The sequence below is a fragment of the Gadus chalcogrammus genome, chromosome 8 (assembly GCF_026213295.1).
Source record: "Gadus chalcogrammus isolate NIFS_2021 chromosome 8, NIFS_Gcha_1.0, whole genome shotgun sequence".
Lineage (NCBI taxonomy): Eukaryota > Metazoa > Chordata > Actinopteri > Gadiformes > Gadidae > Gadus > Gadus chalcogrammus.
This window is the reverse complement of record NC_079419.1, coordinates 9,046,791-9,074,290: the sequence shown is the minus strand read 5'-3', so window position 1 is coordinate 9,074,290 and position 27,500 is coordinate 9,046,791. Positions and strand designations below refer to the sequence as shown.

Genomic DNA, 27,500 nt, shown 5'->3' with positions numbered 1-27,500 from the left:
TAAAGCTAAAAGCGTGATTATGACGTGCAGGGTGAGGTAGGTTGCACCAGGGTCACTTGTACTTTGGATTTAGCTGTTTTGTACATTGTTGCAGCTTGCTGAATCATCCTTTGTGCATCCTCTGCTTTGTCCTCCAAAGCCCTGGGAACTTGATAGGTTGTGGTGGATTAGACAGGGCTGACACCTTCTGGTTTGACTCTTGTTGTTGAAAATAAAGCTTATTCTTTCCAACAATGTAGTTATTGTAAGACTTTATGAGGGTAAGATCTACTTTTGAGAGCACTCTGCCATGATGAAGTTCTATGTTCATTTTTTTGTATTTACCAAGGCTGAAATGACTCTTTGTCAGTTTGTGATTTATTTTTACATTGTACAAAGGATTTTCCGCTCTGTTACACCCCAGCTGTATTAAAAAGTTCCAGCCTGTTCAACGTCATTGCTGTTTGAGAGATACACGCTGCTCCTTGTGCAATTTGGAAAATGGCGTTTTCACTCTGCTACACACAAAAAGTCCTTCCCTGGTGTGTAACAGAGTCCTACCATTATGACACAAACTCTAAAAGGGAGAAATTATGCTTCCCTTTTTATAAAAGCCTTCCATTAGAAAACCATTGTTAGAATGTGGCCACATTGAACTGAAAAGCAACATAGATAGATAGATAGATAGATAGATAGATAGATAGATAGATAGATAGATAGATAGATAGATAGATAGATAGATAGATAGATAGATAGATAGATAGATAGATAGATAGATAGATAGATAGATAGATAGATAGATGGATAGATGGATGGATGGATGGATGGATGGATGGATGGATGGATGGATGGATGGATGGATGGATGGATGGATGGATAGATAGATAGATAGATAGATAGATAGATAGATAGATAGATAGATAGATAGATAGATAGATAGATAGATAGATAGATAGATAGATAGATAGATAGATAGATAGATAGATAGATAGATAGATAGATAGATAGATAGATAGATAGATAGATAGATAGATAGATAGATAGATAGATAGATAGATAGATAGTAATATATAATATGACTGAAACTTACTGCGGGTCCTGGAGCTCCGATCACACCCTGGGGGCCACTAGGGCCTGGTGGTCCCTGAGGGGGTCACACAGAAACACAGTGAGGAGACAGACAAGTACAAGCCTTCAAAAGGTCCACAAAGACATTCTGTTCCTCATCACGGAAAGTCTTCTGTTTGTGTTCTCATTTAGTTTCTGAAGATTATCATTCTTCATCCGTGATTACAATTTCACCATTTTGTTTTCTGCGTTTTGTTATTTGCACTGTTTTGCTGTTTCATTATTATTTATTTTCCCTACTTTTCCATTTTTCATGGGTTTGATACTTATACAAGCCCCATTGGGTGTTTTTTTGTCTCACTTGCACACATTTTTTTTAATTAGTGCATGTCGCGCCCACCATTAAATTAACCTGACCCGAACAAACCCTGTTCGTATTAGAATGCCATTAGAGGTCTCTCATGTATTTCCAGTGTAAGACTCCATGGTTCTCATAGTATGCACATATTGTTCAAAAAGAGTCTAGGAAGATTGGCGTTTGTAGTAATGGGACTAAACAAACCTTGTTATTCAACAGTCAAGTGAGCTGCATAGCACGGCAACATTATGATTTAGTATTGGATAACTAACCCTCGACTTAATGCAAGTAGCTACCCTATCAAGGAGCAACACCACATCAATATTTCATAGGCTGCGGGCGACTCTCAAGGACATCAACCCACACCCCAACAATAAAGAACAACGTGTGTGCCCCCTTTGTTTGTCTTTGGTTTTCAAATTGTGTACCTTCAGATGTATTTATCAATCGAACTTGATCGCTCAAGACAAAACAAATAGAGTTAAAGGGAGAGAAAGAAAAAGGGTGACGACAATAAGTACATCTCTGCAGACAGACAGATAGACGGACAGAAACAAACCAAGAAACAAACAAATAAAACAAGTGTGGGATCCGACATTAACTTACAAGTTCACCCTTGTCTCCTTTGCCTCCCTTCTGGCCGGGACCACCAACCTCTCCCTGTTGGCAGATACAAACACAACTGCTCACTTTTCGTCTTTCCCACACATCTGAGCAGCAAACTGTGCTCCAGAGTAATCAATTGATTGGCGCACAGACCATCATTCCATCCCCCTCATGGAGCAAATTATATGGCGATATACGTGCCAGGAATAGGCAATTTTGTGAAGGTTAAACATTCGAAAAGGGAATGGAAGCATATGTTGGCTGTCTCGCTCAGGACATTCTGTTAGCTAGACAGAGGCCAGAATGTATATTTGATCTTACGTTGTATTATTCTACAAGTGTGCGAATGACTGGAAGGCTAAATGATCGGTGATGCGCACCTGAGGCTGAAAAGAGTGTGAATGCATAGATTATCGCTCCTGCAGGCTGTATTGTAAAAAAATTATGATTTCATCAACAAGGCAGGGCATGTGTTGAGTTTTCTTGTGCCAAATATAGTTTTTTGTGTCCGAGGCAAAATAAGTAGCAGTGTCAATATGTGTATTCATCACTAAAAGTGAAATACATATTTTGGTCAGCTTCAACATACGACAAAGAAATGTATCCCCGTAAGTGGCAGGCCGTTGCTCAATCGCCGCGCCCTACGTTACCTTGTCACCGTCCTCTCCGGGAGGTCCCTGTGGGCCGGCGGAACCGGGCAGGCCGACTGGCCCTTGGATGCCATCGCGACCGGCTGGGCCTAGGGGCCCTTTCTCTCCCTAAACACAGAACATGGAGTGGTCAGTGTCTCACAAAGTCTCACTCACAAAAAGTCAAGAACGTGAATCCATCTCAAGAGTGTTTTTTGTGTACAAGAAAGACTTGGTTCGGGTTTAGCCATCTAACTCAATACGGTGTGTCTGATGGTGTGTTCATGAAGGCGTCGCCATGCATATGGGTGAACGGGGTGAATGGGCGTCCATGGGAGAGAGAACCACGACTCACAGGTCCTCCTTTTTCTCCAGCGGGGCCGGGGGGCCCCTGGGGGCCGTTGCGTCCCGTCAGACCGATGGCGCCACCGGGGCCGGCGGGCCCTCTCTCTCCTTGGGAGCCCTGTGATGGAAGACCAGAGGAGGGCTCATCAGGCAGGAATGAAGGGTGGCAGGAAACACTATGATACCGTTAGCGTTTGCTAGAAAATATCTCAAGTATAAATCCACTTTGGCTGATCGGAACATAGTAGACAGAAACATACCACATTCATATTACGTGCTAAATATGTAAATATGTACTAACCAAACGAAAGCCACTGAAATGTAAATGAAACGCCCCCAAAACTAAGGAACCACGGCACATCCCGGACCCCTTGGGAGACGAGTTGGCACAGATAAAAACAACCTGTGGTGACCTTGGCCCAGGCTCCTCCAGGTTGACAGTGCCCCTGGGCAGCGAAGGGAACTCTTATCAGGTAATAGGATTCCTCTGATTTACTGGGGCGCGCTCCGCCAAGGCCTTTATGGAAGGTCTCTCAAGGCATTTCACACAGAAGCCCTGTCTCATTATATCTCTCTAGTTACTCCCGCCTGGTGGTGTGTGTCTGTTGTGTGTGTTGTGTGTGTTGTGTGTGGTGTTCGTGGTGTGTGGCGGACTGGCCAGGCCAGGGTCTTTTTCACGACTGGCTGCAGAATTCCTGGATCCACCTGGTCCTTAGAGCAATCTATCTCGTATCAAAGAGGAAGAGGGGGATTCAAGACAATAGAGGCTGCTCCTGAATGCAAAACCACGCGTGTACTTGCATGACAATTTTTTTTAAAGAGTTAGGGACTCATAAAACTTTCTTTTACTATATTTTATCCTCATAGAATTGATTCTCAAACCATAATATGAACATGCAACACCCAACAGAAACACAGACAGACACACACAAACACACGCCCACAAAGAAGCGCACAAAGAAATACTGTGCGGCAGCTCAACGGCAGCTCAATCACTGTCAGGGAAGGCGATGGTGGAAGCCAGCAGCTCTCTATGGAGCGTGTGGGCATCTAACAAACACAGTTGCATGCACTGCTCTGAAAAAAAAATCACTTCTTCAAGTGTATCCTCGCAACCTCTGCTGGGCCTCTGCCACTTTCAGGAGCGCTCTGAGAAAGATATCTACATAGTACTGCACTGGAAACATAATAAAATCCAAACTTATTCAGTCGAGGCATGGACATCTTTGCCATCCAAAACCCAGGGATTATTGTGCCGATCAAACTAAATGCCTTGAATCCCAAAAATCTTTATTCTGTTTCTTACTCAGAGCTTGTCTGATTTTGTGTGGTCTTAGTATTCTGTAACTTGTCTTTTAATTGATTTATTCATGGCATCTGCTATCCATTCCCCCCTGATGGTGCTCTTCCCTTCACATTTGTTGTAAAGTGATTCACAAAAACTTGGATCACAAGAAACAAAATACTGCACCGGGGTCTGCCTTCGCTTCCAACTACTCTCCTCAATCAAAAAACCCTACAACCCTCCCTCCTTGCTATCCCCCCCCCCCACCCCTACCCCCACCTCAACTCTCTAGCATCTCCGCCCTCACACGCTGCACATCCGCACATCTGCACTCCGCCTAATCCTTCCCCGCTCGGAACGGACGGACGCAATCACAGCGGGGGCGCCTCTCTGCCCGATGTTAAATGTCAGCCGCTTTCAAGCCACGTGTCAGTCCACTCCCTCTGAGGGGTTGTTTTTCAACCGCACACATACATCAGTGGCGGGAAGAGGTGGCTTATTTATGATTTATCCCACGTTAAAAGAACAATGGTTTCTTGACGAAAGACGCGCTCCCGCTCTTAGCGCGGGGACAATGCTGATGCAATGGGTGGTAAGCAAAGCACCCCCGTTGTGGAAGTTTGTGCGGAGTGTGATGGAAACTTTGCTTGAAAGGATGTTTTAGGAGGGGACATGTATTACATGGTGTAAGGGATAGGGAACAAAGACTTTGGAAGGACGAATGAAAGACTGAGAAATATCATAACATCCTAAGTCCAATTGACGCAACGTTTTACACAGAAAGGTTTAGATGCTGTAGTTTCATCCGTTTGTCCCACTGATCATCAAAATGACGCGAGTCAAAACCTCACTCAACAACTTACTTTTTTATGAAAAGTGAAATTTGCAGTCTTTGGAAAGCTAAACTGAAAAGAAGATTTGATATTCTGTGCAGCTGAATGCAACTTTAGCCAAAGGAAACATCAAAAGGGGCCAATTTAATATATTCCCACAGTGCTTAGCAGCAATCACGATCGGAAGTTGGAAGCCAACGTCATATTATGAAATGTGCTTTGAACACTCGGTATCTTCTGGCTCACAGGAACCTTTTTGGTTAATGCCAGCATTGCTTTTGTTGCTGTAAATATCAAGACGTATAATTACGTAGTTTACAATATAACATAATCTATCTTAGAATAGGATTGTTCTGAAGAAGATTGATAATGTCAGCGTGAGAAAGGGGGGGAGGCCAAGAGTTAAATTAACCAAGGAGAGTTTTTCTGAACTCTTTCAAAAACCCTGGCATTAATTATTACTGAAATTGGCAGAGCTCAGAAGTATATGCTGTATATATAAAATATACTATGCTGTTTATTTAATATACATCATTTTCAGGCCTCTGACTTTTCCACTGGTTGGGTAATAGTTCAGATATATCAGATATAATGAATTGATTTGGCCTGACTGTTTTGGAAATATTTGCAAAGCTTTAGTGCAATCAGGACATTGGTTGTGACCTGTTCTTTGGGAATTTGTCCTGTTAACTTTAAACAGCTCAACATTTGAATTGCGCTCTCAGCACTGAAAGCTTTGTGGGTAACTACTTGACAGGTCCTCAAAGCTCACACTGAGACGCCCATCGCCAGTATTTCTTTTCGCAGTACGTTCTCGTGAATCAAATCACTGCAGGATTGCTCCGTCATTACTGCCGTACACAAAATCATTCTCCGGGATGAGCAAGATGCATTTTATCCCTCCTGCCAAAGTCGGGTCAGTGGAGGAGGTAGCCATGGTAACAGGATACTTACGATGGGGCCTTGGGCTCCCTGGGGGCCTTCTCCTCCCTTCAAGCCAGCTGGACCCTGAAATCAGAGAGCGAGAGTGGGGTTAGGTCAAGATCCCTGGTGCCGTGGCGCTTGGAGAGCAGTAATCGCTGCTGTCAAACCAGCGGTTAAACAATAATGTGTGTGTGTGTGTGTGTGTGTGTTTGTGTGTGTGTGTGTGCGAGCGTAACTTTCTCTGAAAGTTGGTGTCTATGTACGGAGGAGGGTGCTTGTGTGTGTGTGTGTGTGTGTGTGTGTGTGTGCGTGATAGAGACAGAGAGGTCAACTGGATGTAAATGTACATCCATTAAGTATTGGACACTGTCTGAATATATTTTCTGTGCATAGTGAACAAAGCTTATGCAGCATGGTTGCATGTGTAACTCCGGCACATTTGAAATGGGTAAATGTGTGCTTGTGAGATCTGTTTATGCATGAGTGAGTTTGTTGTGTGTCTGTAAGAGAGGGCATCTGTGTTTGTGTGTGTGTGTGTGGGAGAGAGGGTGTCTTTGAATGGGTGTATGTGTGAGAGACGCGGTCTGTGAATGTGTGTGTGTGTGTGTGTGTGTGTGTGTGTGTGTGTGTGTGTGTGTGTGTGTGTGTGTGTGTGTGTGTGTGTGTGTGCGTGTGTGTGTGCACCAGCCCCCTCCACGGTTGTCCACCAGTACTGTCTGATCCAGCGGCCTGTCACCGGGGTAGGCGTTGTTAATCTATGAAAAAAGAGCGCTTCCTATTTCACGGTGTCCCCGGCCACCCCATCTCACACACCCCCCCCCCCCCCGCCTCACCCTACCCAACGGACCCCCAAACAAAGCACAGGGTGTTATTCCGTCCTGTGATATTGTCCTATTCCTCCCTGCCTCTCAAAGTCTTGGTGGAGGTGTTGTTAATGGTGGAGGTGTTGAGGTTGGTGGTGGAGGTGTTGTTGGTGGTGTTGGTGGTGGTGTTGGTGGTGGTGGTGTTGGTGGTGGTGAGGGTGGTAGTGAGGGTTGTGGTGGTGGTGGTGACAGTGGTGTTATTGGTGGTGGTAAGGGTTGGGGTGGTAACGGCGGTGACATGAATGGCAGCTCCTGTTCTCTGAATCCCTGGCTGCAAGCGGCGACGAGGAAGACATATGGAAAGGGGCAGTAAGACCTTCATCATCTGAACTAATTGACGTGCTCCGACACAGCCAAGGGGGCGGGGGTGCCATGCGAGTGATGGGGGGCTTTATGTCGCCGCCCCCCCCCCCCCCCCCCCCCCCCCCCCCCCCCCAATCCCTTGTTGCAGAGAAGGGGGGCTGCATTAGGACGCTGGAAGGGTTCCGCTTGCCAGGAGAAAGGAGCAAAAAAACCAGGACCCTTCTAGTTTATTTATTGGCTCGTAAATCGCTACTGTGCCTCTCAACGAGATTGACCAGCGTATCCGTATGGGTCGGTGTGTGTGTATGTGTGTGTGTGTGTGTGTGTGTGTGTGTGTGTGTGTGTGTGTGTGTGTGTGTGTGTGTGTGTGTGTGTGTGTGTGTGTGTGTGTGTGTGTGTGTGTGTGTGTGTAATTGAATGAGTGCTTGTAACACTGCTCCAACACCAGAATGAGAAACAATTTGTCTGTGTATATGGAAGCCTGTTAGTTGTGTGTGTGTGTGTGTGTGTGTGCATGTTTAGTTTTGTATTCACTGCACATCCGTACAAAAACTATAAATAATGGGGTTGTAATATTAATTGGGTACTCGAGCAATAAATAATCAGGGTACTTGCTGTTTAAATCATTGTGTATGCATGTGTGTGTGTGCATGTGTGTCTTATGTGCACACATGCACTTACTGACATGTTTAAAACGCACAAAGCTGTGTGCAAAATGCATATGAATCATGCACACAGATGTGTGTTCTATGTGTGGGCAGGTGTAAGGTAGTTGCTGTACTCCTCATGGGAAGGCCCACTAGCAGTTGATACAGAACTGTTCACGTATAAAGTCCTTCATTTCCAAATCCAGTCCAATGGCTAGTTCAACTATCTGCTAATGAGGGGGGATCTCACAGAGGGCATGTGATGTACTAATGTGTTTGACCTTACATTTACCTCCTCTACAAACACATGCATTATCAACCCTATACAAAGGCTTATCTGGTCGGTAATGATCATAGATGGGCTGCTGTCCTTATCGGTAAAAAACAACAACGATTTGACATTCAACACGATGGAGCCGAAGGACACTGGATCGCTGTCATTCGGTGCATATGGTCATCGACGCCACATGGATGAATACATGATGATGAATGGTTCCGGGATGCTGTCATTAGGGGTTCAATCCTTTCTGAGGCCGAATCCCCGCACACTTCTGTGGGTCGACACAACTTCGGCTGTCTGGTCCGCTGCCAACTCTGGCATTTGGTTTAGCAGCAGGTAGTTAGCGTTTTAATTAGGGGGATTTAAAACGGTGCTAACCACAGCAGGGGCTGGACAGGATGAGGGATGTGTGTGTGTGTGTGTGTGTGTGTGTGTGTGTGTGTGTGTGTGTGTGTGTGTGTGTGTGTGTGTGTGTGTGTGTGTGTGTGTGTGTGTGTGTGTGTGTGTGCGTATATGTGTGTGCGTGTGTGTGTGTGAGTTTGTATCGTCATTAGTACACATTCATTGTATTTGTGTGTCCTTCGGATGGAGAATTGTGTTTATATCTGTGCGTAGCATTTGCAGTGTGGGTCTGTGCGTTTGCGCTTGTACGTTTGTGTTAGTGTGTGTGTTTTGTATCCAGAGAGCTATCGTGAGTGCGCTTGCATGTGCATGCTTGCACCTGTGTGTGTGTGTGTGTATGTGTGTATGTGTGTGTGTGTGTGTGTGTGTTTCCTACCATGGCCCCTGGAAGACCTCGTGTACCCTGGAAGCCCCTCAGACCAGGAGGGCCCGACTTCCCTGAGATGCCCATGCCGCCAGGATCTCCCTGAATGGGGAAACAACAAACACACGCCTTCAGCTCCTCTGACAGCTCGACAGGTGATCAATGGACGCTGATCTGCTTTAGGCCCCAAAAGTGACTTCTCAAAGCTGTGGAAATGACGGTCAAATAGGATGGAAAAACGCAATCATCCCAAATAACACTTTCAATTTCAGTCCCGCCGTATGGACGCGGAAGAACAAGGCTCAGAGAAAACGATTTCTGGGTAGAAATGAATGGCAGCTGTAATCGCGTCGCCTTAACAGGCCCTGGACCATTTAAAGCAATTGGAATAGTTATAGAGCAGAATGTTCAAAAGGGGACCGTGTTTAATTTTCAAAATGGAACCGTGTCGGGGCCTGTACTTAGGCCCCAATTTTATGAACACCTTGGTAGAAATATTGCTGCTAAAAGAGCCCCGCCAGTTTCTCAGCTCTACCTCTCTAAAATTATCCGGTACGTCAGGTTACAATCTAATCTCGAAAATCTATTTAACTACCTGTAATTCTTTTAAATCACACATTATATTGGGCCTTCATTCATAAATCCCCTCAATAGTAAAATAATACTTTATATTGGTGTATATGGTTCCCTTACTGTTTACTTTTATGAGAAGATACTTTTTTGTCACCTCGCCTGGGAATACTTTGAAACACTGAACTTCCAGGCGGCTGCTTTATGACTGCTTTAGCATTATCGATGCACGGTTTGCAATGTTGTCCCTGAATGGACTAATGAGCAACTTACCCTTTGCTTCTTAATTCCATCAGCTATCTCTTGGAGTGCACGTTATTGGATAGTCAACCTCGCGGCACTTCAATTTGTACTAGGCGCTCCGATATTGATTGCATTTTTCGATTGTACTCTGCCTCACTCCTATAACCGGCTTTTGATGAAGTTCAAACTCTAAGCATTGGCTCAATTAATGCATTCAAATACAACGCCTTCGCCAACAACCATGTCCTCGACTCCATGCAAAGGATTCATTTGGAGCATTGTGTGAATGCATTGAGATTCATTGCGAACAAGCGCTGGCGTTTACCTTGCCACCCTCTTTGCCAGCCGCTCCGGGTAGACCCTGCTCACCAGGGGGTCCTGGGGAGCCTGGGTGTCCTCTCTCTCCACTGGGCCCTGTCTCTCCGGTAGGGCCCTGTAAACCACCAGGGAGACACATCACAGTCAGTTCCAAAAAAAAACCCTCTCATTTTGGCCCCTTGTTTGGGGCCCAAAGTGTATTACTTCTAAATACACTTTATTTGTAACTGTTGTCAATATCCATTTCCACTCTATTGCATAGTTTGCTTTTAATCTAAACTGCCTTTAAAACAGGCTGAAATGGTTGTGAGTGAGTTTTTAAATTGAGAAGCAAGCGTTATTCTCAAAAAGTTGTAGAATGTAGAAGTCTCGTAGTAACAGCAAAGTAAGTTATGGAGCACAGCAGCAGCGGAGCCAGACGAGAACGGTTCAGTAGGGGGGTTAATGTACCTGGGGCCCAACAACACCTCCTGGTCCTGGGGGGCCGGTCTTTCCTTGGAAACCCTGCAGTGCAACAAATAAAACACATTGTGTTCGGTGAGCTCTTGTGAAGTCAAGCCCACCGACAGTAGTTCCAAAGGCGGTCCATTGCCATTTCTCCATTACAAGTTGACTCATAAGTCCTGATGATGTAGCATATGCATTACTTATTCTAAACATCCTATTACATTTAAAAATGCAAGTCTATAGAGATCCACATTGACTATACATTCAAAGTGCCAGTTAATTCACACATTACTATTAATTAATGTTTCATTAAAATTGCTAGTTTACATATTACCAGCTGTTCATGACAGCATAGTTAGAAGGTAGCCAGCACTGGTTCTGTCGATAGCAGATGACAGCAACAGAGTAATATAGAGATAACGACGGGATATTTTTTTTTTTGTCGCAGTGCGTGCGTTGGTGCGAGCCGCTGACTCACCGTCTCTCCTCTCTGTCCGGGGTGTCCGGGGAGCCCGTCCTTCCCCGCGGGGCCCTGCAGGGGACACACATGTGCTCGTTAGAGACGGCCACACTCAGACCCCGGGCGTGGGGGTGAAGGATTCGTATTGGTATGTGTTTTAGTACAGGGCGTCAATGCGATGCTGCCGATTTGAACCGAAGACAGACGATGGGGGTCCCCTGGAGAGTTTCTTACGTTTGGTCCTTTGGGTCCTGGGAAGCCGACTGGTCCCTGGGGGCCTTGGGGTCCCTGGTGGGGTCAAATAAAAGGATTAGAATCAAACACTCAGTATTGATGTATGGGTGCCTAACAGCACCCATTAGTAGTTTATACATGTGCATACAAATATCACACAGTATATTTTATTTATACATATATATAAACAAATAAATTACATATGAATGTACTGATATTTTTTGCATTATTTATGCTCCTAAATGCTTTTTAAATGCTTGTGAGTTGATGTGGACTGCCTTATATTCAATAGTTGGACCTCACAAACAAATTAGCGCATCTTATTGGCGTATCTGTACTGAATATGAATACTTAGTATTTTTTGACGGTTGGATCATAGATCATAAAGATCACCAAACAAACCAATAAACCACTTCACAAAGCAATCAAATTCTACACTCGGGTCTCTGACAAATTCAATTCACAATCAAAACAAAAATATTCTTATTGACATCCCTTTCAGGTCACTCCCCCCATTCCCCCAAAAATAAGTCACAAAACGAGATCCCTTAATAAATTGTTCTCATCTTCTGTGTACAAAAGTTAAGCCCCAAAACCTAACGGGGCGAAGAATGAGCCAGAAGCCGGGGTACTCACCCTCTCTCCGGATCCGCCTGGGGGCCCATCGTTGCCAGAGGTTCCCTACAGAGAGAGGAAATGGATTCTTCATTCAGGATAGATTAGCTGTTTAGACACAGGAAGACGTGATCAGGAAGCCAGAGTAGCTGCGAGAAGCTATCGATTTACACACGCGGAGACGCACCCGTTCAGAACCTGCATGCACACACAGACACACACACACCGCACACACAAATAGACACACACACACACACACACACACACACACACACACTGATGCATGCACACAGAGATACACACACACACACACACACACACACACACACACACACACACACACACACACACACACACACACACACACACACACACACACACACTCATACACAATGATGTGTGCACACAAACAAACACATACACGATGAAGTGCACTGCACATTCAAACAAAACATAAGAAACAATAGCCCACGCACAGATTCACGTCCACACACAAATACACACAGACACACAAACATGTCAACACACTCACAGACACACTCACACACACACACACACACACACACACACACACACACACACACACACACACACACACACACACACACACACACACACACACACACACACACACACACACACACACACACACACACACACACACACACACAATGAAGCAGGTAAACACAGTATTTTCTTTGCAGTATATTCTTCCACAGGCACATGTGACACAGCCCACTCACCTCACAACACTTGTTGAACTCGTAAACACAACAGGCAAATAATGTGTCACCTAACAGTCTCTGTGTGTTAAGTAGATATTATTTGGCACTCACAGTGTGAGGCCCATCTTTACTTTAAGCGTGCGTGTGTACATCAGATGGTTCATCATGTGGATATATGAACACACTAAGAAGGACATTGCTGTGACATTTCAGGGGATCCACAGCTCTGAGCGTTCATCACAATGAGCACGGACTATGTATGGGATAGGGCCCACTCGCTGCTTCCTTACCTTTGCTCCTGGTTTCCCTGTGGGGCCCCTGGCACCACGACCTCCGCGGGGACCCTGAGTTCACAAACACAACATAATGAAATAAACATGGACCAAAAGCCAAACTCATACGCTTTTATTGTGAAAAAGATTGCCTCTCTATGTACAGAGAGACATAGAAAAGGGTATCTGTGTACATATTTAAAAAGCAAGAAATACCACCACTGCAGGCTCAATGGGTACATATATAAAAGTGAGAGATAAAAAACGACTATAGGTTATATCTGTACATATTGAAAAGAGAGATAGACCACTGTAGGTTATATCTATAAATATTTAAAATGGGGATGGACTCCAGTAGGTTAAATGTGTACATATTTTAAAGAAAAAAGACAAAGATAGAAGAAGATAGAGAAGAAAGATACACAGTTGTTGTGGCACGCCAGGCATCTGAGTTCCCTTACCGTTGGCCCACGCTGCCCTCTAGGCCCCGATTTACCAGCCAGTCCCTGAAAAGAAAACCAGACAAAATGAACCAAAACAACATATTAATTGATCTCAGCACTGAAAACTGGCAGCTTATGGTAAAACTATTCTGCGAAACCGAATAAAACATCATGGTTTGGAATACTGAGTGAGGGATGAAATAGAATCTTCCGGAACGTCCTCTATGGATAAATATATGTATACATATATATATATATATATACATAAAAGAATCAGATTGAAGAATCAGAATCAGGTTAAAGATTACCCAGAGGCCCTTGACAGCTTGAACTACCTGTCAATTCGGCCACTGTGGGGTCCAGATGGTGCCAGGACCTGATAGCAGAGACCAGCTTGTCTCATCAATTCTGCACTATCCTCCCCCCCCAACCTTCTCTCTCTATACCTCCTCATCCTCCTCTTCACAAATACCCCGCAGGTTCTGTGTGTGCTGAACCTATGAACCCTATTGTAAAGACTTCCAGAACTCTCTACAGTCCTGCTCACGTTCACAATACGTGTGTTGGGTTTGACCTTTAACTGTCTGCTTGGTTTTATCAGAGCTAGTCTGTTTTGTTTGATATTCTTTCCCTGTTTAATTGACTTTGAATTTGTAGGCGATTTAATGAGAAATGAATTCTCACCCAGTTCATATATTTATTGTAATTTTCTATTTCTCGTTTGCCTCGAACCTCTGTAATGCTTTGAAGTAACACACATCAAAGGCTGAAATGAACATATTTCTAACTCAGTATTCCCGCCTCAATCAGCCCCGCTAGTTAGACTTCATTCGAGCTCCAACTCCACAGTGGGACCAAAGGTATTGACCAAAATGGTGGCTGAAAAACAATGCACAACAGCTCAGCTCACCCGAGTGCCCTTCTCTCCGTTGGCCCCTGGGAACCCGACGAAGCCGTTGGATCCCTGCAGGTAACAGCAATAGAGGAGAGAGAGAGAGAGAGAGAGAGAGAGAGAGAGAGAGAGAGAGAGAGAGAGTGAGAGAGAGAGAGAGTGGAGAGATGATTTTTTCAAGGAGCGAGAGGGAGAGATAAAAAGATAAAAAGGAGACAAAACGGGAGGGGAAACAATTAGATGTGCTGAGAATTTGGGCCTAGGGAAACAACAGATGTCTCCTATTGACTGGCTCTGATAAAGCAGCGAAGTCTGCGGAGACTGTGAAGAAAGCACCTTTTGCACATGAATGACAATTACACCCGATACTGGCAACGAGCGGGAAAACAACTTTATCAACAGCGGGCGGCCGCACGGTAACAGGGAAAACGGCTCCCGGCGGTTCCTCCTTTGGAAAATCTGAGGAGTGTCTCGTCTCCGCCCCCTCCCCCCCCCCCCCCCCCCCCCCCCCCCAACGGCCTTGGTCCGTCGCGCTGACAGGCGGTTCTGAGTTAGCTCGTTAGCACGGTTACTGTGCTCCAACAATCGTGACCGTCAAACGAGCAGGAGGTGACGGCGGCGCCAGTGAATAAAAGATGGAGAAAAACAGCAACAGAGCCCCTTTGATACCCATCAGCAATTTAGCCGCTAGGTGCTTCCACAGGCGACGTTCGCTGATAGAGGCCTTGGTGTCACTCACACAAATGGGGTGGGAAGGCGGGAGAACGCAGGGTTAGGGGAGGGGCGGGGGGGGGGGATAAAGAGGTACGGCTAGCAGAGGCTTACCGGTGTAGCCACACTTCCCCCGGCAGCGGTTGATAGAAAGCACAACAGAACACACGTGAAGATAGATAGTGATGCGGTACATGTACACACACGCGCAAGAGTGCGGGCACACACACACACACACACACATCACAGATATACACACGCAAACGCACACGCACATACACAAGGGGAAATGTGGCCTTCAACAGCATGGGCGAAAGTAACATTTGTTAAAAAATTGTCGTGTATGTGCTTGATACCATCGGCATGCATATTCACATCATGAATTCAGCATAAGCAAACCCAGTGGAGGGCATGGGATGAATCACAAAAAGAGCAGGCAGACAGAAAGAAGAAAAGAAACATGCACAAGCTTGACTTGTTAGTTTTGTTTAGGTTTTCTGGCAGTGAAATAAGGACAACACCACATGACATGCTGTGCGTTTTTCTGTAGACGTCCATGTCCACTTGTGCTATAGCTAATGCGGTCCTCAAGACTGTACTGTGTGAGAATGACTGCATGCTGGGAGATGGCATCTTTTTTCGAATGTCCGGTACTGTACATAGACGACCAGAATATAAAATATAATTGGTGGACACTTTTGTGAGTGTATACCGATAGCATGGCGGCTAAAGTTGCCCCAAGCAATGTCAATTCTTTACATGAACAACCATGCTGTACCTGAACACTTTAGTTCAGAGATCTACAACTACGGAACTATAACTATAAATGTATACTCTCTTTTGCCTAAATTGACCAAAGAACTGTGTAATTTTGAATGGATCCCATATGAAACAACCCATTTACACCCACCACAGTACAACCACTCAGTTGACTTCTAATGTACTTTTAAATGTAATTATTTGATATTTAATAGGCCTCGGAGCATCAAAGTTTTAAAAGTGGCCTTTATTCCAGCTTCCTGCTTGGGACAACAGAAGATCTATGGGGGCCGTCTAGAGGTACAAAGGCAGAGAGCGGGAGCCTCAACTCCAGTCAGCCAACCTTAAAGGCCGTCCCTTTTCTTTCCGGTCCTTTCCACCACACAAAGCAACCGCACAGACTGGGGGCCCCCTTCCCTTCACTGTGCGTCTCATCTTCAAACAGCATGAGAGCCCTTTCACGCGTCTCATTCTCTCTTTGTCTGTCGCGCTCTCACCTCGTCTGTCTCCATTCTGCCCCCCACATCCTCCATGTGAAGAGTTGTGCTTTTCTTTTTCAAACTGCTTGCTATTCATTTAGGATTAATTTACATGCAGCATGAATACAACCCTCTCTGGACTCTTCATATCTTATCCATCGAGTGTCAGCGTATCTTTTGATCTCTCTCTCTATGTCTCTCTTGCACTCTCTCTACCTCTCTCTCTCAATCTCTTAGTCCCTCTCTCTGTCTGGACCATTGATTTAATGGGTCGCTATATTCCACTCATTACACCCATGTTGCAGGTTGCATTGCTCTGGTGGCTCTACGGAGTCTCGCAGCGCCAGGTAGCAACACTGACTGACAGCAGGCAGGGGGGAGATACAGAGCTGCTCCTCAGGCAGCATGGGGGCAGTGCTGTGGTGCTAGACAGCCTAGGCTAACGCGCTAGCCGCGGGCAGCATGCTAAACAATCTCTGGGAGTAGACAGAGTTAGTGACTAAGTAGGCAGGTGAGGTTGAAGCGGCTGAAGAGGCGGGATATAGCGACTAAATACAAAAAGAAAAGTGTGCGTGTGCGTGTGCGTGTGCGTGTGCGTGTGTGTGTGTGCGTGCGTGCGTGCGTGTGTGTGTGTGTGTGCGTGTATGTGTGTGTGGGTGTGTGTGATTGTGTGTGTGTGTGTTGGGTATCTATAGGTGAGTTTGTGACTGTCAGCAAAGCATTGGAGATGGGGAAAGTACATGAAAGTATTTTCCAGGCTTTGGATGAGCTGTAATGACATAATGACACTCTGTAGACTCATAGTGGAGGAACTAACAAGCGTGTCAACACACTTGCACACACACACACACACACACACACACACACACACACACACACACACACACACACACACACACACACACACACACACACACACACACACACACACACACACACACACACACACACACACAGACACAGACACACACACACACACACACACACACATAGCTATAGACAAACAAACACAAGGGGAGGCAGCGCAGCTAATAAGGCAGGTTAATATTTAAGGAGATCTCTCCGCTCAAATACCCTCGAGCAAGGCATTTGGGCCAGCTTATTATCCTTGTTATTATGTAGAATGATGTACCTTGGAGCCTTGTCTACCAGGGTATCCAGGCAATCCAGGGACACCAAGTTTCCCCTAGAGAAGAATAGCAAAAGAAAAAATAGCACATAAACAACTTGATTTGAATGTCACAACATTTCATCTTGTCAGAGATGATTTCTTTAGGTTGGGTAGGAGTAGGATTACGCCAGTGTTCTAGTAACAGTAAGTATAGTCTTTAAGAACTTTAATGACCATTAAAACAAGAAGTAAAGTGGGATAATGGGATGCTTGCCATTAAACGGTTCAACCATGTCAATGGGCCTATAAATAGGCCGTACAGGTATATCACTGTCTCTGATTGGCCCAAATGGGGCCAATTGGCACCAATTGGCACCAATTTTTGTTTCCCCAGAGAGGGCGCTATCCCCGAGCTTTGATTCCAGTGTTGACTTTCCCTTTAAGGATGATTGTATCCCTCCTTTATTTAATATGCATTTTCCACAAATAGAAAACTAAATCATAGCTTGTCTAAACAGCTGGGAAACATTATGCCCTTGGGAATTCACTGAAAGTTAGCACGTGTGAGCAGGTTTTCGACTGATACCTTTTCTCCGGCTGTTCCGATGGGTCCTAATTCGCCGCCGGGGCCGGACTTGCCCTTAGGGCCCTCGGGTCCGTCCTCTCCTCTGTGTCCGAGGACACCGTTCTCTCCCTGAAGGCACAAACAAAACACACCGCGACACAGTTCATCCAGACCTACTGTAGCCTTTCAAGCCCCTAAAATGTGTTCTCAGAACAGAGAGCACAAAGGAGTGCTTCAGAGACCACCGTTTGATTCATACTGTGCACGTTAGGCTCTAACCTTGTCGCCCTTGATGCCCATGTCTCCTTTGAAGCCTGGGAATCCATCTTCTCCCTGGAGTTGAAGGAGAAACACATCAATGATGATTAAGAGTGATTTATGGTCGATAGATTTGAATGAATGGCCACACGTTGCTTCAAAAAGGTCAAACTCGTAGTACCTAATAAAGAACAAATCTGGTTTTGTGTAATAATGAACATCAGGCTCAGGACACGATTGAAACACTTTTTAGTGTCTTAAAAGTGGCTGATGAATTATCACAATTTATTATGAATGCATCATTCTTTGAACCATGACAACCTCCTGGCATTACTATGCACTCTGAAAGAAATTGTTTGCTTCATATTAGTTTTGCTGAAGTATTATGTAGCTTTACTGACATCTGCTGATCTTTAGTGATACTACATGTTGCAAACATTTCGGGGATTTGGGTTTATCTAGCATAGATTTGGCACGGTGCATGTGTTTTCTGGTATATAGATTTTATATAAAAAAAGATATACATGCCAGAGGCAGCTCCTTCCTATTTGGCCGAGGGAAAGTCAATGGAGTACCACTGAGGCACTAACTAGGTGCAAAAAGGGAACATGGCAAAGGATTCATCTTTATGGGAATTGCTCCTAAAAGCTATCTCATTCCTGCCTAATGGAGCCACACTCCATTGCAACTAAGGGGCTTGATGCCTTCACTGATGACTTGATGTGCTTACAAATGGATTTTCCAACGGCCTAATTGAAAAGAGGAAAGAGTTACATCGAGGAGGAGGACATTTTGTGCAGTTGGGCGAAAAGTGAGCAAGTGGGAGGTGTTTTTATGACATTACCTTCTCTCCTTTGCCACCTTTAAGACCTCTGATGCCCTCCGCACCCTGGACAAAAGAAAAAGAAAAGTGCAGTCAGCAATTACATAATAAACATCATCTACGGTCCATGATAATAGCACTCATATCTCAACATTTTCTTTTGTTACTATACCTTCACACCACGAGGCCCGGGGTAGCCGATAGATCCCATGCCACCAGGATGACCCTGAAATACGTACAGCAAGAGAACTTTCATTAAGGAACACACAGACGATCTACTTATCCATTACTAGGCTGCAATACGAAATCCAATGAGATAAATATGATAAAAACCAACAGCGGGAAAACTCCAATTGTTATATTATGATAAACATTGTAGATAGACACATCACCTTTCAAGTGACCATTCATCTATTTTTCTATACAATACCATCAAAGTAATAGATTGGATATTCCTGTGTGCATGAAAACACGAAGCACAAAGACGCAAAGTGACAGGTTGCATTGATCCGCAGCTGCGGTCAAAACACAAAAATACATTGTGATGATTTCTTAAATTACATCATTCAGCAAACACAACACCCCCAAACAGGTTTTGTGCCACATCTTGCTGTCCAAGTGGCTCATGCTGGGGTTTACTCAATGAAAACATGACAGCAGGACTCTGCTGGTTCATATTAGAGGCAGTTTATGTTCTTGTCATGTCTGCTTACATTGTGCATGTCCCCCTATTCTCTTCCTGGCTGGGTGTCTTTGGGTTAGGTACAAGCCATGTGTCACAGAACAATTTTGCAGGAACCTGGCTTTTATCTGTCTAAATGCTTTTCAGTGATCATCAACTATAGCGACACCATCTAAACAGTCTTTGTTGAACACGCACTGTCTATCCAGCACTCAACAGTGCTTAAAAGAAGGCAAAAAATAAGCCCTGGTTTATATTTTACATCATATAATTATTTGTATAAATTATTTTAAACATTGCTTCAGTGACGGCAACAAAAATTACATATTTTTGATTCGTGCATCCGATATAAAGTTATTTTATTCAAATATTTGATCATTTTCTGTGGTCTTATGTGTGCTTCTTGAACATTCGATCATTCAAGCAAAAGCCAGGATGGGGAACATAAATATCTGAATAATACTTACAACTGTTCCTTTCTCGCCAGGGGGTCCCTCCTTCCCTGGGTGACCCTGGGTGACGTGGACAGATACAAGTGATTATGTGTCTGGCAGAACACACATTCTGCCATACGACAGCCCCAATGATGGGGACAGTAGGAGAAGAAAAATGGTAGACAGGAAGTTGCAATTGTAACTTACAGGGGGCCCATCAGCTCCGCCCAGGCCAGCCAGACCCTGTTTTCCTGAAGGTCCCTACGGTTGAGATAGACAAGGAGAGAAGGAGAGAGAGACAGAGAGAGAGAGAGAGAGAGAGAGAGAGAGAGAGAGAGAGAGAGAGAGAGAGAGAGAGAGAGAGAGAGAGAGAGACATACAGATAGAGAGAGAGCAATTTCATGAGGTCAGCAAAGGAAGTGATTCACTTTTGTATCTGCACCACAACCAGAAATGAAGCAAAACACTGAATAATAACTACCACTATCTATGAAATCAATGACACAATCTGGAATATTGGATCCTTCAATGTTGTATTTTGAGAAGTTGTGTTTTTTGGACTATGAGACATGACTGTCTGTATCGCTGTCTACATCGCCATCTGTCTGTGTATGCGTGTTTGTGTGTGTGTCTGAGTGTGGATCCCACATCCCTGCAGTGAGTGTTTGGCTTGGAAGGCAGAAGCCTATATCTGCTGGATCACTTAACAGATATTGGCCCGAAAAAGGACAAAAAAACAAACAAAGCCAAACAATAACCCTTATTTTTTGAGTCGGGGGAATGGATCAACTCTCTCCACACTTACTTTTTCACCAGGACCCCCGATCGGACCTTGAGGACCGATGAGACCCTGAGAGAGAACAGACAGAACATAGAGTGAGAGTTAGCAAACACGGTTCCATCCATTAGAACAGTTTATTCAAATCACAAAAGTCCGTCTGCGTGAAGCAGAATAGCCACCGCGGCTCGAACATTGGCAGTCAAATATCTGACAGGATTTCTCGCAATCTAATTATCTGTGCTAGCCTTAATTCCATGACTAAACGTATTGTGTTTCTGCTCCTCACTCCAGTGTCTCCATGTCTAACTTTGCGTGCGCGGGAAACGAAAATATGGCATTCTTATGGAACAACATCCCCCCCCTGCCCTCCCCTCCTCCCCCTCAAACACAAAATTGTTACACAACCTCTCCGAGGACACTGTAGGGACACCGGCTCCAACGGCCCGAACGAAAACATCAAAGCGTTCAACTTCACATTGTCGCCAACGACTCCAAATCCAGAAATCCAAACCACCTCCTTCATCCATCCGGGCACTGAGCAGAAAGGCTTAGCTATGACGATCGTGGCAGGCCTTAAGCCCGTCTCAGACGTGCGTACACCATCGTCGCGGGAGAATTGAGTTTTAACTCAAGACTTCACGGTCGGCGCACGCTGGCCCTCCTTCCGATCCCGTGGGTCTTGGAAGTTCGGCCGGGCGTGGGAGGCCCTCTGGAGGGATGCTGGCTACCGTCAGGACAACAAAAGTGGGAATCGCTGTTCCACATTACAGGAGGTGGCCTTCTCCCAGCCCCGTCAAGGGGGTGTGTGTGTGGGGGGGTCCCGACGGGGCAAGGAGGACGCACGAAGGAGGACGGGACGGACCCCCCCAGGGCGTCACTAAGGGGAGCGCTGACGGGTTGGAGTCTGAATCAAACGGTCGATACTAACGTTCTTCTAAACATGGAGTGAACAGGGTGACGATATGGGCGAGTGGGGTCTGGTTTGGCAGGGGGGTGCGGTCAGATGGCAGCAGACGTTGTGTGGGATCATGGCAGTACTGGGAAATTAAAAGAGTGTTTTTGAAGTAGTGTGAGAGAGAGAGAGAGAGAAAGGAGAAAGAGAGAGAGAGAGACAGGAGAAAGAGAGAGAGAGAGAGAGAGAGAGAGAGAGAGAGAGAGAGAGAGAGAGAGAGATAATCCGTATTATCGCATTAAGTATGACGTACATTTGGCCCGGCGAGACCCTGTTGTCCAGGTGGTCCTGGTTCTCCTCCTGGACCCTGGACAGAAAGTGACAAAAGAGTTCAGCAGTTAGTACTTTTGTTCAGAAATAGTAAAAAAATTATAATTATCGCACTGTGCTGCATTGCCTTCTGGTATAAGAACCGTGCAAGAATAAAGGGCTTGAAATGAATTATTCCCCTTTGGTAGAAATCAGGGATATCTGATCTGGAGGTCTTCACCACATCTAAATCGATTTTTATCCTTAAAAACTAAGAAGAGCTTCGGGTCAATTCCTCCATCACAAGCTGCATAGTTCTTCACAGAAACGTCCCCCCACAGAGTTCAAGTGTGAGCTCTCGGTCTACTCACAATGAATTAACTGGCTCAAGTTGAAATGAACAAAAGAAAGAAAGAGGGAGGGGGTCATGACCGGACTCAAAGTGGGAGCTTGGGATTACTAACATCCAGCTGACCCAGCAGTTGGACTTCGTCCACTGCAACAATCCCAAGTATGCAAAACAAAGAGAGAGTCCAGCCGAGGGGAGAAAGTGATACACTGATTCCCTGACTCACGGTATCCCAGCAAACTTGCCTGGTCACTGGCAAGAGACCCAAGTCTAACCTCGGGCCTGCATCTCATTGAAGCCCGTTGTGAAACAAACAGCTTTTATATCTTTATTTATTTGATGAAAACCTGCCCCCAAGGGACGAATTTGCCAGGAAATGGGGTTGGGGGGGGGATGGGTATTGAAGAACAATAGGGGCTAACTGGAAAGGTGGGTTTGTTTGGCTTCCCTGCGGTGATTTAGCCTGCCACAAGCGCTACACGTATAGAGAACCGCGAGGCGCCACGGGAGTCTGTGGGCTACAGCTGTTACAACAGACAGAAAAACAAACGCTTGATTCAGAGAGGGCTTCGAGTGCCTCCAGTGTTGATTGTTAGTGGGGCCCCAGACTCCATGAATTGTTTTATTCTGAGGGAGGAATAGAAATCCTTGACAGTCTAAGTCAGATAATTGTATCTGTAAAAGCTTGTGACTTTCCACCCACTAAAACGTTGATGTTGTTTGTCGTTGTCTATTAAACCCACTCCAACGTTTTGTCAAAAGAGAGTAAAGAAGAACAGACCACCCAAACACAGGCAGAGCTCAGGAACCCGGTCGCCAAGGGAACACTAACTATATCATCAGACAGCTTAACGACAGCTGTTTGTTTTTAGGGATTGTTCACTTGACGCGTGGCGGCAGGAAGTTTGTGTGTGTGTGTGTGTGTGTGTGTGTGTGTGTGTGTGTGTGTGTGTGTGTGTGTGTGTGTGTGTGTGTGTGTGTGTGTGTGTGTGTGTGTGTGTGTGTGTGTGTGTGTGTGTGTGTGTGTGTGTGTGTGGGGAGTGGGGTCATAACAGCTGCGTCCTATGACCAATCCCTGATGGCTTACATCTCATCCTAGATTTCTCAGCAGGAAGTGATGTGTGTGTGTGTGTGTGTGTGTGTGTGTGTCTGTGTGTGCGTGTATGTGTGTGGTCGTACTGATGCTTTTGACTAATGCAGCGATAAGAGAAGTCCTTCTCAATACATCATTGACCAATCTCTGACCACGTCCGCTCTCGTGGAGGAAGGGGAGGGGGTCAGAGCACTGAGATCAGACCGGGGTCGGAACAACACACTAATTGCCTGGAAAATCCCAGTGAGAGGGGCTTAACCTTTTACTTTCTCTGCAAAAAAAAGTGGAGATAACATGTAGAGCAACACATAGAACATCTCACCATGTTTCCTTTAGGACCGGCATGACCGTCAAGTCCAGGCATACCCTGTTTTGGAGGAGGAGGCACAATTATTTCATTACATCAAACCTGTGAGTTGGTGTGGGCAACATGTTAGCTCCAAGAAGCGTTCAGGTGCACAGAGGTACACCGTGCGTATAGCTGACATGGTAGCGGTTAGCATCTCAGAGGTTCATTATCTGTTTTAACTACATAGTATTATTCAGATGAGCAGTGGCTCATAATACATTATTATTAGCGACATGTTAGCTGCTAGCATTGTATTGAATGTATATATTAGGGCCATGTTGACTGATGGCATCATTTAGATGGACAGAGATACGTACGCGCTGTCCGTTAGTTCCGACAGACCCTCTGGGACCCAGCAGACCCCGGGGTCCCTATTGGAAATGAACAACAGATATTATATCACATTAGTATGCATGAGAAATTGTACAATTGAACTTCTGATATTTTCGTTTCTTTTGATTGAATTTTGTTGTTTTGTTAAGAAGGAGATGGAAGATGAGGAAGGGTTTATATAATGATAGCATTATAGTTGTCCTGCGAAACCCACCTAGCTGTGAGGGGAAATTACACAATTAGTGTGTCAAACATTGACCCCATGTGGCCAAACACAGCAACTGCAATTGAGGCTGGACCCACAGTTGCGATCTTATCATGTGGAGTTAGTGTTTTATTTTCTGCTCTGCTCTTTCATTATTTTTTAACTTATTCACAGTATGTGAGTAAAGTGCATGCATTTACTGCTCCAGAGAGAAAACTGCATCCAATATGATTCATTTAACGTGAGAAAGTGGAAATATCTCAGACTCATCCCCCAGGTCTATATTTTACGCCTATTATCTTTCCTCAGTGAAACCTGGAAAAGGGTTAAGCTACAGACGCGAGGAAACCTCGCAGGCAGGAATGTTATTACGAGCAATGCTCAGCGTTGTTATCTGTTGGAGTAATTGTGGGATGGAGGGAAGCGTTTAAGTCTGTCTGAGTGAGTGTGCGCTCGACGTGTGAGCGTGTGTCTGATTCTCCATCACCCACAAACACTCACGCGAGCACACACACACACACACACACACACACACACACACACACACACACACACACACACACACACACACACACACACACACACACACACACACACACACACACACACACACACACAAATGTACATTTTGTTCATGGTTCTGAGAGATGTTTTAAGGTAAACACAAATTTGGGCAAGGGAGTATGCAAGAAAACGTTTTTTTTTTTAAAAACAAGGTCCACTTACGCTGTCTCCGGCCATGCCTCTCTGTCCGACCTGTCCGTCCTCTCCCTGAAGACACAGAGCAGAGAGGACACTGAGCAACACGCGGGTTGAATCAAACACTATAGTAGAGAAATAAGGGAGAGAGTAATAGTACGAGGGAGAGTGAGAGAGAGAGCGAGAGAGAGAGAGCGAGAGAGAGAGACACACACAAACATAGATAAAGAGAGAGAGAGAGAGAGAGAGAGAGAGAGAGAGAGAGAGAGAGAGAGAGAGAGAGAGAGAGAGAGAGAGAGAGGGAGAGAGAGAGAGAAAGAGAGAGAGAGAGGGAGACAGGAGAAAGAGAGAGAGAGAGAGAGAGAGAGAGAGAGAGAGAGAGAGAGAGAGAGAGAGAGAGAGAGAGAGAGAGAGAGAGAGAGAGAGAGAGAGACAGAGAGACAGACAGAAAGAGAGGTGCTGTACTTACTCTTGGACCATCGTCTCCTGGAGCTCCTGGAGATCCTGTGGGACCATGCTCCCCCTGTTAGAACAGAGAGGGAGATTGGGGGAGGGGGAGAGGGAGGTAGAGAGAGAGTCATTGCTAGAACTGAAGGAACGCTGAGTAGTGGGTGTTAGTGGGTGTCAGCGGGTGGCTTGGGGTTTGGATGGCAGCTTAACCTCGGAAGGACACAGTTAATGTCCGCAAAGACCGAGCAAAAGCTCATTTGTAATTATTCTGTCTGTCACAGGGCGATCGACTGCCCGAAGGCAACACGTAGTAACTATGAAAAACAAACAAAAGTGATAAAAACCCGGTAGGAAGTATACATATATATTATTTATATACATATATATAACTTAAATAGGAACCCTTTAATCTATGCGTTTGCCAGGGCCACCCTTCTGGCAGGGAGACTCCCCTCTTTCTGCGTTCCATTTATAGCGACTCAAGCTACCGGCCTCCCACTGAGTGCCCTGTCATTACTCAGCATGGGGTGCGGAACTAGAAATACTCTCTTGGTGATGCTTGTCCTCCTCACCACGCACTCCCTCAACTCTGACGCTCTCAGAAATTCCACAGACTTCCGACTCAGCACTGGCCTAGCCCGCGGTTTGAGGGGTGACCTGGTTGGTTCTGAACACGGCAGGTCTCCTAAGGCCCCGCTGTAGTAAGTGGGTCAAATGCAGCTCAAAAGTGCGTGCCTATACAATTACGTCTGTCTAGGCTATGGCGGTAAAGTATAGGTGGCAGCTTTAAGGCATCAGACATAGCTAAACCCGTGCTTTGTTTAAGGACAGGGTAGCAGAAAAGTCGGTTCGTCTTATCCGTCAGTGATCGTCTGAGGAAACCCAGCTTTAAAACTCAATGTATACGGGATCCCGACAGCAAAGATGTGGATCGTACGCAGGTACGTTTCTGAGAGTTAGGCTTTGCTAAGTCGTGGCGCCGGGGTGAAGCGACCCGTGATGGGATGGGGGTTTATGTGCTGGTCTCAGAGCAGATGCTGGAACGGTTACTCACCCTGTGTCCCTTCTCTCCAGGTAGACCCGGGAGACCGTCGAAACCACGGTCACCCTGCAGACACACACATGCACACACACGATGCACACACACGATGCACACACACACACACACACACACACACACACACACACACACACACACACACACACACACACACACACACACACACACACACACACACACACACACACACACACACACAGACACACACACACACACACACACACACACACACACACACACACACACACACACACAGAGTCAGTTCATATTTTTCCCAAACTTGATGAATGCTAGCTTATGTACAGTGCTGTTTCAAAGACTGAAGTTAACTTGTATCGCAATAAGTTAAATCACATTAAAGTTTTTACTGCATCTCAACCCAGATTGTCAGATGGAGAATGAGAATTAATTCTGCTCTTCTTCACTTCATTGTGTGAGAGTATGTGATTTTGCTATATGATGATGCCACATAATTATGTTAGAAAACATCTCATCTAGATCTAATCACAGCAAACGATGCAAAATGATAAGTCCTAAGCTCTTGGGGATAGTGAATATTTATGGTGAATATCTACAACCGTTGTACACGATATGTAGAATGTATCTAATATATACTGTACCTTTCCTCCACCCTCTCCAGGCATGCCTCGGGCTCCATCGGCTCCATTGCGACCCTGCAGGAAAGAGGAAGAGGGGGAGGGGAAGGAGGAGGAGAAGGAGGAGTAGCAGAAGGAGGAGGTGGAGGAGGAGAATGGGGGGGAAGAAGAAGGAGGAGGAGGTAGAGGAGCAGAAGGAGGAGGAGCAGGAGGAGGAGGTAGAGGAGGAGGAGGAGAAAGAGGAGTAGCAGAAGGAGGAGGAGGAGAAGAAGCAGGAGGAGAAGAAGAAGGAGGAGGAGGTAGAGGAGCAGAAGGAGGAGGAGGAGGAGCAGGAGGAGGAGGTAGAGGAGGAGGAGGAGGAGGAGGAGCAGTAGCAGAAGGAGGAGGAGGTAGAGGAGAAGAAGCAAGAGGTAGAGGAGAAAGAGGAGGATGAAAAGGAGGAGGAGGAAGAGGAGGA

At 45.6% G+C, this 27,500-nt stretch overlaps 1 protein-coding gene across 1 annotated transcript in view; it reads right to left on the bottom strand.

The window, feature by feature from the left end:
- LOC130387240 (collagen alpha-1(XI) chain-like) overlaps positions 1 to 27,500 on the bottom strand; it is an 80,576-nt gene that overhangs the window by 19,631 nt on the left and 33,445 nt on the right. The window contains exons 17-45 of the mRNA XM_056596254.1: positions 27,068 to 27,121; positions 26,442 to 26,495; positions 25,407 to 25,460; positions 24,965 to 25,009; positions 24,018 to 24,071; positions 23,674 to 23,718; positions 21,914 to 21,967; positions 20,733 to 20,777; positions 20,135 to 20,188; positions 19,961 to 20,005; positions 18,984 to 19,037; positions 18,833 to 18,877; positions 18,010 to 18,063; positions 17,752 to 17,859; positions 17,187 to 17,240; positions 14,124 to 14,177; positions 13,232 to 13,276; positions 12,789 to 12,842; positions 11,795 to 11,839; positions 11,159 to 11,212; positions 10,943 to 10,996; positions 10,468 to 10,521; positions 10,025 to 10,132; positions 8,899 to 8,988; positions 6,058 to 6,111; positions 2,996 to 3,103; positions 2,662 to 2,769; positions 2,012 to 2,065; positions 1,070 to 1,123 (exon numbers count right to left, since the gene is read on the bottom strand). Coding sequence (XP_056452229.1) covers positions 1,070 to 1,123; positions 2,012 to 2,065; positions 2,662 to 2,769; positions 2,996 to 3,103; positions 6,058 to 6,111; positions 8,899 to 8,988; positions 10,025 to 10,132; positions 10,468 to 10,521; positions 10,943 to 10,996; positions 11,159 to 11,212; positions 11,795 to 11,839; positions 12,789 to 12,842; positions 13,232 to 13,276; positions 14,124 to 14,177; positions 17,187 to 17,240; positions 17,752 to 17,859; positions 18,010 to 18,063; positions 18,833 to 18,877; positions 18,984 to 19,037; positions 19,961 to 20,005; positions 20,135 to 20,188; positions 20,733 to 20,777; positions 21,914 to 21,967; positions 23,674 to 23,718; positions 24,018 to 24,071; positions 24,965 to 25,009; positions 25,407 to 25,460; positions 26,442 to 26,495; positions 27,068 to 27,121 — 1,755 coding nt within the window. The remainder of the gene's footprint in view (positions 1 to 1,069; positions 1,124 to 2,011; positions 2,066 to 2,661; positions 2,770 to 2,995; positions 3,104 to 6,057; positions 6,112 to 8,898; positions 8,989 to 10,024; positions 10,133 to 10,467; positions 10,522 to 10,942; positions 10,997 to 11,158; positions 11,213 to 11,794; positions 11,840 to 12,788; positions 12,843 to 13,231; positions 13,277 to 14,123; positions 14,178 to 17,186; positions 17,241 to 17,751; positions 17,860 to 18,009; positions 18,064 to 18,832; positions 18,878 to 18,983; positions 19,038 to 19,960; positions 20,006 to 20,134; positions 20,189 to 20,732; positions 20,778 to 21,913; positions 21,968 to 23,673; positions 23,719 to 24,017; positions 24,072 to 24,964; positions 25,010 to 25,406; positions 25,461 to 26,441; positions 26,496 to 27,067; positions 27,122 to 27,500) is intronic.